This window comes from Onthophagus taurus, chromosome 1 (genome assembly GCF_036711975.1).
Source record: "Onthophagus taurus isolate NC chromosome 1, IU_Otau_3.0, whole genome shotgun sequence".
Taxonomy (NCBI): domain Eukaryota; kingdom Metazoa; phylum Arthropoda; class Insecta; order Coleoptera; family Scarabaeidae; genus Onthophagus; species Onthophagus taurus.
Window position 1 is genome coordinate 5,539,568 of NC_091966.1, and position 18,836 is coordinate 5,558,403.

The 18,836-nt window shown below is 28.6% G+C and overlaps 1 protein-coding gene across 3 annotated transcripts in view; it reads left to right on the plus strand.

The window, feature by feature from the left end:
* Positions 1-15,594, plus strand: part of LOC111424736 (transcription factor pangolin) — a 169,586-nt gene extending 153,992 nt beyond the window's left edge. For all 3 annotated transcript variants that reach the window (XM_023058410.2, XM_023058392.2, XM_023058401.2), the window contains 2 exons: positions 758-827; positions 12,506-15,594. In XM_023058410.2, coding sequence (XP_022914178.1) covers positions 758-827; positions 12,506-13,037 — 602 coding nt within the window. In that variant the 3' untranslated portion in view covers positions 13,038-15,594. The remainder of the gene's footprint in view (positions 1-757; positions 828-12,505) is intronic.
* The last annotated feature ends 3,242 nt before the right edge of the window (positions 15,595-18,836 follow it).

An 18,836-nucleotide genomic window follows, 5' to 3' on the forward strand; every position in this document is an offset into this window, starting at 1 on the left:
TCTCTCTATCTCTTAATTTATCGGCCGGCTGCCGTTTTTTATTTTTAAATCAGTGAAAATTTTTTTGATGTTGAATTGAATTCGAAGATTCGTATGCACGTTGTCGTCCATTGATAAATCCTTTATGATCCATTATGTATCCATCCCTTACCAAAATACATATTATACAAAAATGGGAGTTATTTATTTGTTTATTATTACTTTAAAAACAACTAGAGAGCTTTTCGTTTTATTTTTTGGGACATATTTGAGTTGGATGTTTTCAAATTAATTAAATCAATAAATGGTACTCTAGGTGTTATTTTTATTATAAATTTGTATAATATGTTTTTTTTAATCCACGCTTTTAATGTATTTGTTTATTTTTAAACTTAATTATACTAACATTGTTGATGTACACGGCTTGTTATTTTTTGATACTTAAGCATGCTTACAAAAATGTATTGATTATTAAAAATATCAGTTATTTTTTTAATAAACACTTCACAACTTCCGATATTGATGTTATTGTATGATTTTAAAGATCGAAATCATTTAGCTTATCAAAATTAATCGAGTTTTTTAAGTGTTTGTTACGTAATAATGAGTAAATATAAAATTATTTTTATTTTCAATACATTTTTTTTTCTTTTTCTGCTTAAAATTAATAACATTAAAAGTAGAATTTAAACATTTCTAATTAATCATATATGGCATGTCATTATTAATGTTATTAAAAAATATTTTAGTACTAAAATATTTTTGTGCGTTTTTGTAGGAAACAGTATGAAGAAGTGCAGGGCACGATACGGTTTGGACCAACAAAATCAATGGTGTAAACCTTGCAGGTGAGATTAAAGTTTTTCTGCACGTTTTTTTGTTTATTCAATTTTATTTTTTATTATTATTTTTTATCCCATTCTTCGGAACAATTTTTTTCAAGTTTTTAACAGTCTGTTAAACATTTCAATTTAAAAACATTTAATAGAACTTTTAAGATTTCAAACATATAAATTATATAGGAGTAATTTTAATAAAATAATTAAAATAATGCAAGGAAGCATTATTTTAATTATTTCTTTGGATCAATAAAATTGATGTCTGGAAACTGAATTAAAAGTATAGCAACTGTAAGTAAGGACATAATCTTTAAAGAACTACCTACTTATAAATTTATTAATTTAATCTTTGCTGGTGTGGAATCTAAAAAAAATTAAAATTTCATTCTCATCCGCAGCACCTCTTACAACATCCTTTACTTACTGGCAGTGTTCTTAAATACCCGGGTATTTATTTTCAAGGGAAAATTCCCTGGATATATATCCTGGGGTATTTACCCAAGATGGGTATTTAGAGGTATTTATAAAATTTGATTTAAATTGAGTTGATGGCAGTTTTGCAAGTACTTCAAGAATACAGAGTCCATTATCGATACACCAAACTTATTTATAACATTTACAAGAATGCTACAATGAGCGTGGGGTAAGACAAGGCGATATAATGTTGAACCCAAATTGTTTATCACAGTCCTGGAGAGTGCATTTAAATAACTGGATTGGACTCAAAAAGGTATAAAAATTGATGGTAATACCTAAGTAATTTGCGCTACGCGGACGATATGGTCCTTATTTCGGTATCCTTGGAGAGATGAGACTGATGCTGAACGTATACAGGAGGCGTGTGCAAGAGTTGGGCTAAATATCAACAAAATTTAGGACAAATCTTGTTCCAAGCTGTAACATCAATATTGGTGATGATGAATATTCCATCTAGATTACTTTCGATGGTATAGTTCGTTTTTTTTCTATAATACTTGTCAATGAAAATTATTTAGGGTTTCTGTTGGTATTATCTAGGACCCTTATAAAATTTATGTTGTTTTCATGATTTTTAATAACATTTTCAGTAACTAATTAGTTGAGGTTAAAATACTAAAAATTTTTAGATAAATACGATTTTAACGAAGTACATATTTGTTGTAAAAACGTGCTACAAAGTAATTAATAGAATAAAATACCATTTCTAGGTAAATAAATGGCAAATAAACACCCCACAACACTTTTTATGCACCTTTTCTTTTTGAATAACGAAAGCTCAAACGTCAATGTGACATATTTTCTTCAAAACATGATAAAACAAAACTCCATGTTAATTTTGCCAACTTTACAACAATTTGACAGGTATTATAGAAAAAAAATGAACTATATGTTATTAATCTCTGATGCCTTTCCATATTTTGCCGCAGAGATTGCGTTTTGAACCTCAGTGATTGATATAGGTGCCATGACACTATCCTTTCTATGGTGTGACGGACTGCTGTCTGTTTCCAAATCAGTTTCTCTATGCTTAATAGGTTTTGGAAATAATTTTTTCAAATGTCATTCATTTCACTATCACATATTATTTTTCCTGTTCCATCTCAGCATAGAGCTGTGTGCGATTTGTGCCTTTATCTTAACTGTCTAACAAATTTATACTCTTCGAAAATATTTAACGATTTCTTTAATGCTTGAAAAACAACTTTAAATGTCCTGAATTGAGTATAAGTCTAATATTAATGACTAAATTCAGTTTTTATGCTTCATTAATTCTTGTTGTTTGATTCTTTTCTAGTCATATTGCACTTCCATCAAATCCAAGATTCCAAGATCCATGAGATTGTTGATTTCCAATTTTAAATTAAGTAGTTCGTTTAAGATCTTATTATTCTTCTTCTTTTATTCAGGTTGTAACCCTGTTTACGCATCATTCATTGTGTTTCATTAGAGCTGGAAATCCAACTTCCTGGTCTCTCGAGATTTCTTTCTAGCTAATCTTTGGTCTCTTTTGTCTTAATCAGCCAGGTTTCTTCCATTTTTTGGAAGTATTCATAAAATTTTTTTATTTCTCCCCTAGCAAATCTCATGACATATCCGAATCCACAAAATTCTCTTACAATTTTGTTCCTAACTCTATCTTTTCTTGTCTTTTCCACTATTGTTCTTAAAGTACTCATCTCAGTTGGTTCGCATCGCAGTCATATATTTTGGCCATCAGGTTCGTGTATCGAGAGATAATAATCAAAGGCAGCCTACAGGAAACTTAGAGACATTTTCATGGGCGATATTCCTGTATATTTGAAAAGAAAGGCTGGCAATCAATGCGTGGTTCATCCTTTGGTTATGATATACGGTGCCGAAACTTTAACATTAACGGTGGCCATTACCAGGAGGCTCAACGTAACGCAAAGAAAGATGGAGAGGTCGATACTGGGTGTAACCCTGAGGGACCACATACGAAATGAAGACCTACGAAGAAGAATGGCGTAAATGATGCGGTCAACATTGTTGGCAAAGCTCAAGTGGAACTGGGCGGATCATCGTCGCAAGAATGAAGAATGAGCAGTAGTTACCTGATTATAATACGTCTTCGATCGTTCACAATTCTTCGTCTTCAACGCCCATTTCATCATGTTTCTCTACATTTTTGTCCGAATCTGTTATATTTTTACTTGTATCACTTTTGTATGTACTGTTTGGGTATGTACCCTAGGCCGGGGTAAATACCCAGATAAATACCCATTTTTTAAATACCTACCCGCCGGGTATTTACCCAGCGCCCATCACTGCTTACTGGACACACCTTTTAATGTAAGGATATGAAAGATTGATGAATATATATACGGGGTGATTTTTTGAAAACGATCCGCCTAAGATATATCTGAAACCAAAAGGAAATTGAAAATTTCCGAAAAAAGGTCCACTTATATTTCAAGGGGGAAACGGTTTGACCTATAATTCACATTTTTGACGTTTACCCCCGCGCCCCCACGATTACCTCCCCAAAAATCCTTATCTTATAAGGATTATGATGATGTGTCATTTGCCCACGTTTCCTATTTTCTCATACATTTTATGACAAAGTTTATCATTTCCACTTCAGAAAAACGGTAAGCGCTATCGAAACCAAATTTTCATCAGTTAAACAAAAGAAAACAAACCGTTGACGTTTTGTCTAACAAACTGTCACATTAATTGTTTCCGTTTAGTCAACTTAACTTACGAAAAAGGATTGGTCTCCGTAAAAATGGTGTACTCTATTGCTGCAAGGGTGGAAGTTATCTTCATTTATGGTGCCGAGCAATGTACTCGTGCAGGATTTTTAATCAAAGACATCCAAATAAGCATATGGATCATTGCGAATCCAAATTTAGTAAAAAACATTTGCTTCAGTGATGAGTGCACTTTTTACTTAAATGGACATATGAATAAGCATAATGTACGATATTGGAGCGACGAAAATCCCCATATAATAAGAGAAGAACATACCCAGAGACCTCAAAAGATTAATGTTTGGGCAGGAATACTAGGTAATTCAATAGTTGGACCCATAAATGAAACTCTAAATGGTGACGTGTACTTGAATATGTTGGAGAACATCATCGATCCTCTATTAACTGAAGAAGTGGAAAACCAGCTTGATGAAGAAGGTAATCAAGTACTCGACGAACATCAATTGTTCTTCCAGCAGGATGGTGCTCCACCGCATTCTGCTGCGAATATTCGTAACTGGCTTAACCGGAGATTTCCAAATCACTGGAAATTCTTCCTTTGGGGTCATTTAAAGTCAATAGTTTATAAAACTAAACCCATAGATTTAAATGACTTCATAGATTCCACGAGAAACGTTTCAGCAAGTAAGGCAAGCATTTGAAAACCGACTTTACTACTGCATCGAGACCAATGGTGCTCATTTTCAGCAGTTTCGTGTTTAGAGAGGCGCTAGTTATTTTAATTACCCTCTGCTTTTGCAGCCTTGTGAGCTTTATTAGATGTCATTCTGTCTGCAGGGCTTATCGGCCAGCTCCTACAGGCGTATAGCACTTGAGACCAAATTACCAATCCTATTATTTTTCGTTTTTAACCCAACCCAATCCAAGGCTTTTTTTATTACAGAGAAGATTAGGAAATTTGCTATACAGATACCCGCCTTATGCATCTTATGCGACCAGATAATGTCGGGTTGTCTTCTCTTTTGTGATCGTTTCCTCTCTTCCTCAGAACCGCCTATCAACACATTTCTTCAAGGCTTTCCAAAAAAACTCAGACTATGGTCCTACTGCTACGCCTGCCATCCCAGATCTCTCCAGATCTCTTCATTCTGCTTTACCTTGAAAATTTCTTTTAGGAATCTAACAATTGCCTTCCTCTCTCTTGCCACTCGACCATTAGTTATCTTTTGGCTTCACTTCTATACTCTCCTCCTTTTTCGTACATACTTTTTCTTTCTAAGACTTCAGCCAGAAGTATAGGACACCTATCCGTTATACTTTGACAGCCCAGTACATGCACATCCCGTCCTTGATTTTCTAGTATAAATAAGGATATGCTTTAAAGCAGCCTGACCACGGCTAGACACATTTTTGAATTGGCGGCATTACTCTCTTCGACCACGTGACCGTGCCAGTGTCCCACTCTTGTATCATTCGTTGTATTGTTTTGCTGTCATAATACGTTTTCCCAAAAACTGCATTCCTTTTATGACCTTTTTATGTAAAATTTCTCTATAGAGGAGCTGCTTACTTGAATCAGTATTCTATATTGCATTCTACTGAACTTTTTAACGCTCTTCTTAATGGCTAAAGGCCTCGCATCCGTACAACACTTGAGAGTAGATTATTGAACTGATTAATTTTCTCTTCTGCTTGAGGTTCATATGTCGAATACATTACTTTTACGAGCTTTTGCGTTCTGTTGGTGAGGTTTTCTACGTTTATGAAGTGAGGAATTATCGCCAAAATACAACATTATGTTTAGATTTTGGTGCCTGAACTTAATTATAACTGAAGAGCATGGTTCTAATAGGACGGAGCAACGTCTTACACGTGTATGATGAAGAAAAGTGTTGGAAAACGGTTAACTTGGCAACATTTCGAATGTCAAATATGGAATTTCCGCATCTCAAAGATAGTAATTCATTAATTGAAGCGAAAATTAGTGCTTTGATTTTATTCATTTGAAAAAATAAAAAAGTTTTCTTAAAAGTTCTATTAATAATTAATTTTTTTCGTTTCTCATTAAAAGATGTTTAAAAGACTGATTAATATTATTATTTTTTTAATATTAGTATACGTTTATCATTATTAATATTAATTTCTAAAAAATGCTGATTTTTTCGCGATTATTACTTTATCTATTTTCTTTTTGATTATTTTTTTTTTGCTAATGAATCACGTTTGTAAATTGGTATTTCTTATCTATGTGGAAAGACTATGTTTATTACGCTCTTATTATTATTATTATTGTCGTTGTCGTTTATTTTAAGTTTATGTTGAAAACAAACGATCACCACGAAGTTTATTATTGTAACCTATTATTTTATTTACATTCCTTTGATTTGATTTAATTTAATTTAATTTAATTTAAGGGAGACACGGTATATTTTAATCGTAACGATTTTTTACGTCGATAATAAGAATGTTTATCAATCAAATCAGAAAATGTGTCTTCCCACAAAGAAAGGGCCAATTTAGTTAGTTTTTTTGCACCTTTGACACACATTTTAACGTCCACGGACGCTGGACAAATTTTTATTTTTTTTTGTATTTGGGGCAACAACAATTGTTAAATTTTTTTTTGTTATTTTTGTTCAGAGAGGGGCACACATTTTTTATTCTTTAAAAATCATGCATTATGTAATCAAAATTAAATCAATAATATAATTACCCGTACAGACCGAATAAGATTTTTTTAAAAGACACATTTTCTGATTTTTTGATAAGCACCAAAAAAAAAGCATTTTCTTTCATTCTTTAATTTCTCCCAAAAAAAAATTAATTAATTAATTTAAAATGACAAACTTTTTTCTTCGATTCTTTCGCTTGCATAATCTATTTAAAATTTCTTTTTACTTTAATTTCTTTATTTCCCCCCTCCCAATTTATTGTTTTGGATGTTACTTTTATTTTTTTCTTATTTTCTTTCTGTACGTTTTTTTCTTCCAAGAATATTTTACTTTATTTATTTTTTGTTTTAATTTCGTGAGAGTGTGTCGCCCCTTTTTGTACAGATCTATTTGTTAACAATTGTTGTTTAGCCCGGAGAATACATCGTTGGGAAGTGGGAGTTCCGGGGTCCACGTTTCCGGACTCTTGCACGCAGCGGGCGGCGCCGCCGCTGCCCAATCGCCTCAGGAACCGACTTACGTCAATCTTTAAGACTTTTTAATAAAAAGTCCTTTTTGTTTAAGTGGGTCAGTCCATGTGTCTCTGTTGATGTATTTTTTTTTTCATTTTGAAGTTCCAAATTTGATTTAATTTATTATATAAATTGTGTGTGTGTCTTTTTGTTTATTATAACTATTACATGGAATGAGTCATAAATGGTTACAATACAAAATAAATTTTAATAGTAATCCTGTTTTAAGCAACCATTTGTGATGATCATTAGATTTTAAAAGATTTTTGTTGTAAAACATTTATTAATTATTTAATATTGTAGAAAATGCATGTTGTAACCCCTTAACGCATAAATATCTATTAATTATTGTTAATAATTTCTTTACAAGAAACTAAGTTGGATGAGATGTTTCCACATTTAAATCATCAAGAGATCTCTAAATATCTATCTTCTACAATTACTTGGAAATACATAAAAATCCTTGGAACAACTTAGAAATCACACTTAAGTACTTATAAAAGTTTCTGAAACTTCTTTTATGTCTCTAGATAAACTTGTACATTCTCTGGATATCATTTAAAATCTTTTGGAAATCCCTAGTAATCCCTGAAATTCTTACAGATCCCTGAATATGATTGGAAATTCTTATAAACTATTAAGAAATCCTTGAAAATCTTTAATCATCCACAAATTATCTATAAATACGAGGAAATTCGTTGAAATCTCTCAAAAATCTGGAAATTCTTATGAATATTTAAATATTCTTAGATATTTCTGGATATTCTAGGTACTCCGGGAAGGTCATTGGAAATGACTACAAATTTGCTGGAATCCTTGACATTAATTCATAGAAACATCTAATATACTTGAAAACTCTTTGGTTCTTTGGAAATTCTTAAAAATTTGGTGAAAATCATTGAAAATTTTGTAAAAATCGCAGTAAACGCTGACGGCCTTTTAAATTATTTATAAATTTACAGATAATTTTAATAATTCCTGGATATTCTTAGAATACTATCTATAAATACTGAAAAATACGTAAAAATCTGTAACAACTTAGAAATTCTTACTCGAAATAGTTTTAGAAATAACTGGATAATCTACAAAATTCTTGACTATCTCTTGGAATATGCTGAAAATTATTTACACTCTCCTGAAATCTCCTCAATAGCTATAAACTACGGAAACTCCCTGAAAATTGTCATAAATTTCTAGATATACTTTGCGCATTTCCTGGAAGTCATTAAAAAAGTTGTCGAAATCCGCAGTAATTTCAAAAACTTCCTAAAAATGCTAAAAGATAAACTTAGAAAGTTTATTTCTAGGTAGTATTGGAAATCCTTGAAATCTTGCCGTGGAAATTGTTAATAATTCCTGAAACTTACTAAAAATTCTTAATAAACTCTTCTGTTTCTTAATAAAATCTTCTGTTTGGACATCCATAAATCTCTTGTAGAACTTGAAACTGGTTACGAATATCTAGATATATTTGGAAATTCCTAGGTATTCAAGGTAATCTTTCAATATTTATAGAAATCTTTGAAAATTATCTGGAAATTTTTGAAAACCTTTTGGAAATCGTTCAAAATCGTTGAATTTCCATATAAACTTTTACTCTTTTTCTAATTATTATTAAAAATCCGTGTAATTCCATGAAAATTTTTATAAATCGCAAGATAACCTTAGAAACTCGTGAATGTTCTTAGTAATCTCTAAATATTTTTGTAACTTCATAATTATTTTCTGGAAATCCTTAAAAATCTTGTGGAAACTATTAATAATCTCTAACAATTCTCAATAATCTCAAGATAACTTAAGAGCCTCCAAACTCTTAAAAATCTTGTGAAAATTATGAATAGTATCTGAAATTTCCTAAAAATTCTCAATAATCACTAGATAACCAAAAAAGAATACTTTGGAACACTTAGAACGTTCTGGATATAACTTGTAAACTATGAAAATGTAATAAATTCCTCAGAAATTCTTGAAGATCTCCTGTAAATCATCTATAAATATCTGGAAATCTAAAGATATCCCTAGAAATACGTGACAATTACGAACATTTTAGTAATTCTTAGATATTCTAGGTAATCGTTGAATAATATCATTAGGGATGTTTACAAATTATCTGGAAATCGTTCAAAATTTCAGTTATTCTATGCAAATCGTTATAAATCTCAATATATCATTAGAAACCTTGAAGATCTTAAAAATTCTTTTTGTAATCCTTGAAACTCCACAAATATTCTTATTGATCTCTAGTTAGCTTTAAAACCTCATTCATATTTCGAGTAATTTCTATGCATCAGTCAATAATCTGATAAAATCTTAGGAAATTTTTAGAAATTGTCTGCAAATCGTCTAAAGATGTCTGAAAATTTACAGAAATTCTTAGAATAACCCGGAAATTGGTACGAATAACAAGATATCTTTATATATTCGTGGATATCCTTGAATATCATTACGAATCCTTACAAATTTTATGATAATCTTTTGGAAATAATTGAAAATCCCTAAATTCATTTAGAAATTTTGAGAATGCCTATAGAATGATATCTTATTTACTTACTGTAAATTTCAAGATAACCATGGAACCTCCGAAAAATTCAATTGCTAAGAATTTTTCTTAGGTTCCATGGTTATCCTTGGTTTTTCTAAGTATCATTGGAAATCTTATGAAAGAGCAGTAATCCCTAAAAATTGGCAATAATTTCCAGAAAACCCAAATAATCGGCAATTTCCTAAAAATCCCTGGAATTATTTGGAAATTCTTATGAATGTCGTAAAATTGTTCAGTAACCCAGGTAATCTGAATATATCGTAAATTTTTGAAAATCTTCAAAAACTTTTATAAATCGTAGAAATTTAAAAAATTTTATATATATTTTTTATAGAATTAACAGTTTTATAGAATAAGGTTGTAAATTCGTGATAATTCTTATAAATTGTAGGATAATCTTAGATACCCAAGAACATTCTTAGTAATCTCTAAGTATAATTGGAAATTCATAAATATTCTCTGAAAATCGTTAAAACTCTTTCACAAATCATCTATATTCATAGATATTCCTGGAGTAACTTAAAAATAGAAGCTTTAAATATTCGTAGTAAACTCTATGAATTATTTGATAATCCGATAGATTATCAGGAACACCCTGTAAATGTTTTCTGAAAATCCTTGAAAATCTGGTGGAAATCATTAATAGTCATAATATATAACCTCAGAAATTCCTTTATGTTCTAGGAAATCATTAGAAATCTTTGCAAATTATCTAGAAATTGTTGAAAATCTGTTAGAAATCATTCCAAATTTCTGTAATTCCATGACATCTTTTAAACCTCAAGATAATCTTAGCTCAGAGATATTTTTAGTAATATCTAAGTAACATTCGAAATTCGTAATTATTCTTTGGAAATTCTTTAGCAAATCATCTGTAAATACTTACACATCCGTTAATATCTTTGAAATAACCTGGATCCTAAATTCTAGATATCCTTGGAAATTCTTGAATATCATTAGAAATCCTTACAAATTATGTGGAAATTTTTGAGAAAACGAAATTTTTATATGTATTTTGATTATAGAACTCAATCGACGTTATATTCTTTTTCAAAATAATCTCAAGATAACTTTAGAAACTCCTAGATATTCTTAGTAATCTGTAAGTATTATTGGAAATTCATATATACTTTCTCAAAATCCTTGAAAGTCATCTTGAGTATCTCTGGAAATCTGCTGAAAATTATTTACACTCTCCTGAATTCTCCTGAATAGCTATAAACTACGGAAACTCCCTGAAAATTGTAGTAATTTCGTAGTAATTTCAAAAACTTCCTAAAAATGCTAAAAGAAACTTAGAAAGGTCATTTCTAGGTAGTATTGGAAATCCTTGAAAATCTCGTGGAAATTGTTAGTAATTCCTGAAACTTACTAAAAATTCTTAATAATCCCTTCTTAGTAAACTCTATGTATCATTTTATGTTCTTATAAATTCTTAAAAATCTTTTGCTACTCATCTATCTTCTGTTTGGACATCCATAAATATCTCTAGTATAACTTAAAAATTATTGCGAATATCTAGATATCCTTAGAAATTCCTAGGTATTCTAGGTAATCTTTCAATATTTAGATACATTTTTCTAAATTATCTGGAAATGTTTGAAAATCTTTTGGTAATCGTTCAAAATCCTTGAATTTCCATATAAATTTTTATTCTTTTTCTAATTATTATTAAAAATCCGTGTAATTCCATGAAAATTATTATAAATTCTTAAATATTCGCCTAAATATCTAATTTCTATAGATATACCTGGAATAACCTGAAAATAGAACTCCTTCATATTCTTAGTAAACTCTATAAATCATTTAATCATCCGATAAATTCTCAGGAAATCCTGTTTTCTGCAATTGCTTGATATTCTAGGAAATCGTTAGGAATTATCTAGAAAAATTTTTGTGATTACATGACATTTCTTTTGAACCTCAAAATAACCTTAACTCAGATATATTCTTAGTAGTCTTTGAATTGTTACTCAAAGACGAATTCCCTAATTATTTTCTATTTTTGAAAATCTTCAGCTAATCATCTGTAAATGTTTAGATATCCATGAATATCTTTTGAATAACGTGGAACGATATCCTAGATTCTAGACATCCTTAAATAATTCTTGAATATCTTTAAAAGTTCTAGATTATTATCTCAGGATAACTTTAGAAATTCCTACATATTTTTAGTAGTCTCTAAATTGTGACCAATCTTTAGATAACTTTAAAACATCTTGGCTATTTTTAGAAAATTTTATATCTGAGATAAATTCTTGAAAATTTTCTGAAAATCATCTATAAATATCCTTGGAATAATCTGGATATGTTTACAACGTTGTAGATATCCTTACAAGTTCTAGGATATTGTAAGTATCAAATCATTATAAATTATCAAGAAATTTTTGCAAACATTTTGAATATATTCAAAAGATGATATATATCATTGAAAATACTTGGATATTTATGGAAACTTCTTAAAACTTCCTTAATAGTCTCTTTTTCTTAAAAAAAAAGATATGATTGAGTCAGTATTACAGATTTGATCATAGTAATTAAGAAATGTGCTCAACATTTAGGAGCATAAGTAAATAAATGCGTTAAGGGGTAAACTTAACTTATATTCTAGTTATTTTAGGATTGCATGGATTCATAAATGATATACATAAATTAGCATGAATAATTTTTTGTTGATATTTTCAGGTTGCATGATTTTTTAAACGAATCCATAAATAAATTTTTTTTCTTAGAATCACATTAAATTTAATTTTTTGTTATTGCTTAACGAATATGTTTTTAATATTTATTCTCTTATATTTATTTGCAGACGTAAAAAGAAATGTATAAGATACATGGAAGCCGGGGACCATAACGACGGTAACCAATCGGATGATAACCTGGGAAGTTGTGGTAGCATGGGCGAAGCTCACACTCCACCTGACGATGACACCGAAAGTCTGAACCAGTCGATTTCAAGCCCCGGGGGTTTATCCGCATTAAGCAGCCTAACAAGTCCTGGTGGCGTTGTTCTGCCAAGTCCTTCAACGAGCGTTGCAAGCCCATCGGTGAGCGTCTCCAGTCCGTATATGCTACAGAGTCCTTTAACGCCCCACGAACCAACGTACGACAAATTACCGACGGCGCCACCTCCACCTATACATCAAGTTGTCGTGGCCGCGCCACCTCGAAATCCAGTCGGTACGAACCCTCATGATATAAACAATCCGTTAAGTGTTAATCAGCTGACAGGACAGTGTGTGAAAAATGAACCCCCCGATACTAATGGTAAAGACAGTACGACGAAAACGTCAACGGCTGCAGCTACTGCACCCCCTCGGTCGATTATTAGTGTCACATAGCGACATCTTGTGATTTTATTTTGAATTTTATTATGATTTATTTTTTTTTTTTTTAATTTTTTTGGTGGTGGTGCTCTGGCACTTTTTTTAAAATTTTTTTATGAGAACTTTAAAATGAAAGAAATAATTCAAAATTTGAGGAAAATAAGAAGAAAATAAAGTTGGAGGAGGATTATCTTAAACGAAGTCTCGAAAAATGAAGTGCACATAATTAAAAAAATAAATAAGAAGTTTTATAAAAGTTATAAAACTTTTTATTGGGAAATTTTTTTTTAATTCATGTACCATTAAGACACAAATTTTTTTAAAAGAACTTTTTTAAAAGTGCCGAGTGCGGTGATCTCAACTTCGACGAGCTTTAAGCCAGCCGTGCGTTAAAATAAAAAAATAACGAGAAAAGAAATGAAAAAAATTAATTATGAAGAAAAAAGTTAATTGCGCGTATAAATATAAATATTTTTTACTATGTAACATAAATGTCATTTGCCAAAATCACGTTATATATATATATTATACAAAAAAAATAGATTATATATATACATATAAATATTATACATAAATTTATTAAGAAAAAATGAAAGAAAGAGGAAAGAAATCATGTTTTTTTAGCAATATTTTTCTTATTACATAAAACATCACATAAACATAAATAATTGATTCATTCATTACTTTATTTATTTCTAGTTATAATAAATTCATGACAAATCAAAAAATTCAGATTATAATAATTAATTAATAATAAGAAGAATATTGCTTAAATAAAAGCGAAAATGTACAATGATTTTTTTTTAATTTCGCTGTTTATTTGGACGTTGCACCAAGATGGTACTTAAATTAACGTTGTTTCTATTATTATATTTGTTAAAAAAGAAAAAACTCGTCTCAACGTCCAAACAAACATATTATTTTTAATTAATTATTAAATTAAAAGTATTTTATGTTCCTTTTGTGCCACAAACAACGTACATCTTTAATTTCTTTTTTTATACATTATTAATTTTCCTACTTTTATTTTTTTTTTTTAATATTCTTTTTTGTTCTTTGTTTTTTTGAATAAATTTAAAAAAGAAAATCTTTTTTCCATTCAAATTTCGTTAATTGATTAATTATTAATTGATAAGCATTTCATCAAACAAAAAAAAATGGTAAATAGAAAATAAATAAATTGTAATAGCCACTTTTGTAAATTTGTGACGATTGTGTAATTATGCTGTAAATAACTTTTAGAAAAAAAAGCGTAAGGGAAAAAAAGAAGGTGAGACTTTATAAATATATATAAAAAAAGAGATTTTTTTTTTGAGAATTTTTTAGTCTATTTTTTAATTTTACATCTGCTTCTCTTCATTATTTAATAAAAAGTAATCTCGATTTAGAGAGAAAATTTCCTTTTCTTTTTTTAATGTATAAATAATTTAGTTTTTTTTTCTTCAGTTCATTTAAAAATAAAAAAAAGAATATTGTGATATTTTATACTATTTAATTCTTACACAGTTTATTAATTTGTTGGGCTACACCCCCTCAGGATTTTTTGCATTTAACAAGAAGTAATCGATATTATTCGATAATTTCTGCTTATTAATTAATATTTTGTACAAAAATAATTTGATTATAAAGACAACAAAAACTAACTACTTATTTATTTAATATAATTAAAAATAAATTATATTAAATAACATAAGCTTATTGTTAACACAAAAAAAAAATGAATCGAATAATATTGGTCATAAAAAACATTTTTCACAATTGGATCTCAAACTTTAAACTTAAAACTCGCGTTTGTGTGAACGTTTAATTCAAAATAAACGTTGAAGGTAAACCTCAAAATGCTCAATGCTCAACGCTAGTTTTTCTTTTAATTAATTAAAAACGTAATTAAATGATAAAATATGTGCCATACTTTTTCTCTGTATTATTTAATAATGTACAGCCATTTTTCGTTTCGTTTTTAGATTATTTTAGTTTGAGATCCAAATTCCTTCTAAAAAAAAGAGAAAAAAATGTAATAAACTTATAAATAAATAAATAAATAGAAAAAACACAACGTGACTGCTTTAAGTTAAGTCGAAATGATACATTATTAAATTTTAAGTAATAATATTTCTTCTTTCTCTCTCTCTCTTCTTTTTGTACGATTTTTTTTCTTTTCAATAAGTGCAATGTATAACAACTTTTTAAATAAGAATGCGTTCGTGTTTAAATAAAGAAGTTGATGTGTTATTTAGTTCGCAATAGAAAATATTAAAAAAAAGTTTTTTAATGATTATTTTACAAACCTGTTTTTTTCTGTTTTTGTCTGTGAAAGTAAATGTTTGTTTTTTTTTCTTATTTTTTTTTTAATGTTTAAATCTTTATCGAGAAAAAAACTACCGCGTTTAGATACCAAGTTCATTAGAATGTAAAAAAAATGGACGATTATGTGTAATATAAATAATTGAGAAGCAAAAAAACAATTTACTAGTAATAATTATTTAGATGTTAACGTCTTTGTAAGTAGCGATTTGTCCGTATTATCGTTCTAGATATAGGTATATTCAATACAAAAGAAATGAGCAAGAAATTTTTTCTCTTTGTTTTATTTATTCATTTTAAATCCTTCAATTTACATTTTTATCCAAAAAAACATTTCCAATGCATTATTTTAACATTATTATACCCTTTAATCCATTGAGTTGGATTACTATAATTCAGTAAAATAACTGATTTAGAAAAATAAATATATGTATTAGTGATGTTTCTTTCTGAGACCTGTTTAAATGCGAATTTGAAAATTGTCATTCACTTTGGCAAATGCAGTTTTGAGAACGACAGTAACAAACTTTTACCCTCGTTTTTCCACCTACTTTACAAGTCAATATCTTCGTTAGTTTTAGAGATAGCCATAAATATTAAATACACCACTAAAAAGCCATCGTTTCTTCATCTAAAACCGGGTGTAAAACCATTTGTGCCACCGTATAGCGCAGTGGTGTCCATAACGTCGATCGCAAAGCAGTTTTGAGTCGATCGCCAAGAAAATCATGAATCTGAAATATCTATATCTGGGCCTCAGAGCAAAAAAAAGGAAAGTTACTTTAAACCCTTCGATCGATTTTGATTAGTGGAAACTACTGCTCTAATTCGATTAAACGTCAAAATTGTTGATTTTCAAAAATTAATTCAATCATAACCCAAAAACTAAAAGCGATGGGGAAATACTTTTTATACATAAAACTTTAGTAATGGGCGATAAAGACTAGATCCATAAAAAGATTGAACCCAATTATTACCATTTTTTATTTATAAGCTCTAAATCGATTAAACATCAAAATTGTTGATTTTCTAAAATTAACTCGATTATAACTCAAAAACTAAAAGCGATGGGGAAATACTTTTTATACATAAAACCTTAGTAATGGGCCATAAAGACTAAATCCCTAACAAGATTGAACCCAATTATTACCATTTTTTATTTATAAGCTCTAAATCGATTAAACATCAAAATTGTTGATTATCGAAAATTAACTCAATCATAACTCATAAAATAAAAGCGATGGGGAAATATTGTTTATACATAAAACCTTAGTAATGGACCATAAAGACTAGATCCATAAAAAGATTGAACCCAATTATTACCATTTTTTATTTATAAGCTCTAAACCGATTAAACATCAAAATTGTTGATTTTCGAAAATTAACTCAATTATAACATAAAAATTAAAAGCGATAGGGAAATATTTTTTATACATAAAATCTTAGTAATGGACCATAAAGACTAAATCCATAACAAGATTGAACCCAATTATTACCATTTTTTATTTATAAGCTTTAAATCGATTAAACATCAAAATTGTTGATTTTCGAAAATTAACTCAATCATAACTCAAAAACTAAAAGCGATGGAGAAAAACTTTTTATACATAAAACCTTAGTAATGAGCGATAAAGAATAGATCCATAACAAGATTGAATCCAATTATTACCATTTTTTATTTATAAGCTCTAAACCGATTAAACATCAAAATTGTTGTTTTTCGAAAATTAACTCAATCATAACTCATAAAATAAAAGCGATGGGGAAATATTGTTTATACATAAAACTTTAGTAATGGACCATAAAGACTAAATCCATAACAAGATTGAACTCAATTATTACCATTTTTTATTTATAAGCTTTAAATCGATTAAACATCAAAATTGTTGATTTTCGAGAATTGACTCAATTATAACTCAATAACTAAAAGCGAAGGAGAAAAACCTTTTAAAAACATAAAACCTTAGTAATGGGCGATAAAGACTAGATCCATAAAAAGATTGAACCCAATTATTACCATTTTTTATTTATAAGCTTTAAATTGATTAAACATCAAAATTGTTGATTTTCGAAAATTAACTCAATCATAACTCATAAAATAAGAGCGATGGGGAAATATTGTTTATACATAAAACCTTAGTAATGGACCATAAAGACTAAATCCATAACAAGATTGAACTCAATTATTACCATTTTTTATTTATAAGCTCTAAATCGATTAAACATCAAAATTGTTGATTTTCGAAAATTAACTCAATCTTAACTCAAAAACTAAAAGCGATGGAGAAAAACTTTTTATACATAAAACCTTAGTAATGGGCGATAAAGACTAGATCCATAACAACATTGAACCCAATTATTACCATTTTTTATTTACAAGCTCTAAATTGATTAAACATCAAAATTGTTGATTTTCGAAAATTAACTCAATTATAACTTAGAAATTAAAAGCGATAGTGAAATATTTTTTATACATAAAAGTAATGGACCATAAAGACTAAATCCATAACAAGATTGAACTCAATTATTACCATTTTTTATTTATAAGCTTTAAATCGATTAAACATCAAAATTGTTGATTTTCGAAAATTAACTCAATCATAACTCAAAAACTAAAAGCGATGGAGAAAAACTTTTTATACATAAAACCTTAGTAATGGGCGATAAACACTAGATCCATAACAAGATTGAACCCAATTATTACCATTTTTTATTTATAAGCTCTAAATCGATTAAACATCAAAATTGTTGATTTTCGAAAATTAATTCAATCATAACTCATAAAATAGAAGCGATGGGGAAATATTGTTTATACATAAAACCTTAGTAATGCACCATAAAGACTAGATCCATAAAAAGATTCAACCCAATTATTACCATTTTATATTTATAAGCTCTAAATCGATTAAAAATTAAAATTGTTGATTTTCGAAAATTAACTCAATTATAACTCATAAAATAAAAGCGATGGGGAAATACTTTTTATACATAAAACCTTAGTAATGGACCATAAAGGGATGATTATAAAATATTATAATCGTCCCTTTATAATTATTTCCCTTTCTTTTAATTTATTATTATTATATTTATTTATATATATATATATATTATTTATTTATTGTTTTTTATAAGACACCTTATGGGTGTCTATAGAACCAACCCGTTTTGAAAAATAACTTTTAGTTTTTTAGAGAATAATTATTGAAGTTTTGATAAAATTTTCGATGTTGCAATTTTCATCGATAATTTTCAAAATTCGCTATAAAATTAATTTCATGAAGGATCCTTGTGGAAATATCACCAATTATTAATTAAAGTATCCTCTTTTTAATGCAACAAGCCGTTTTGAATTATCGCTTTTAGTTTTTGAGAAATAAATTTTTGAAATGATCGATAATTTTTTCGAATTTTGCAATTTTCGCCGATTAAGTTTTAAATATTCGTATAAAATCCATTTCTAGGAATATGAGTATGAAAATTTCCCAAAATGTTAATAAAAGTGTCCTCTTT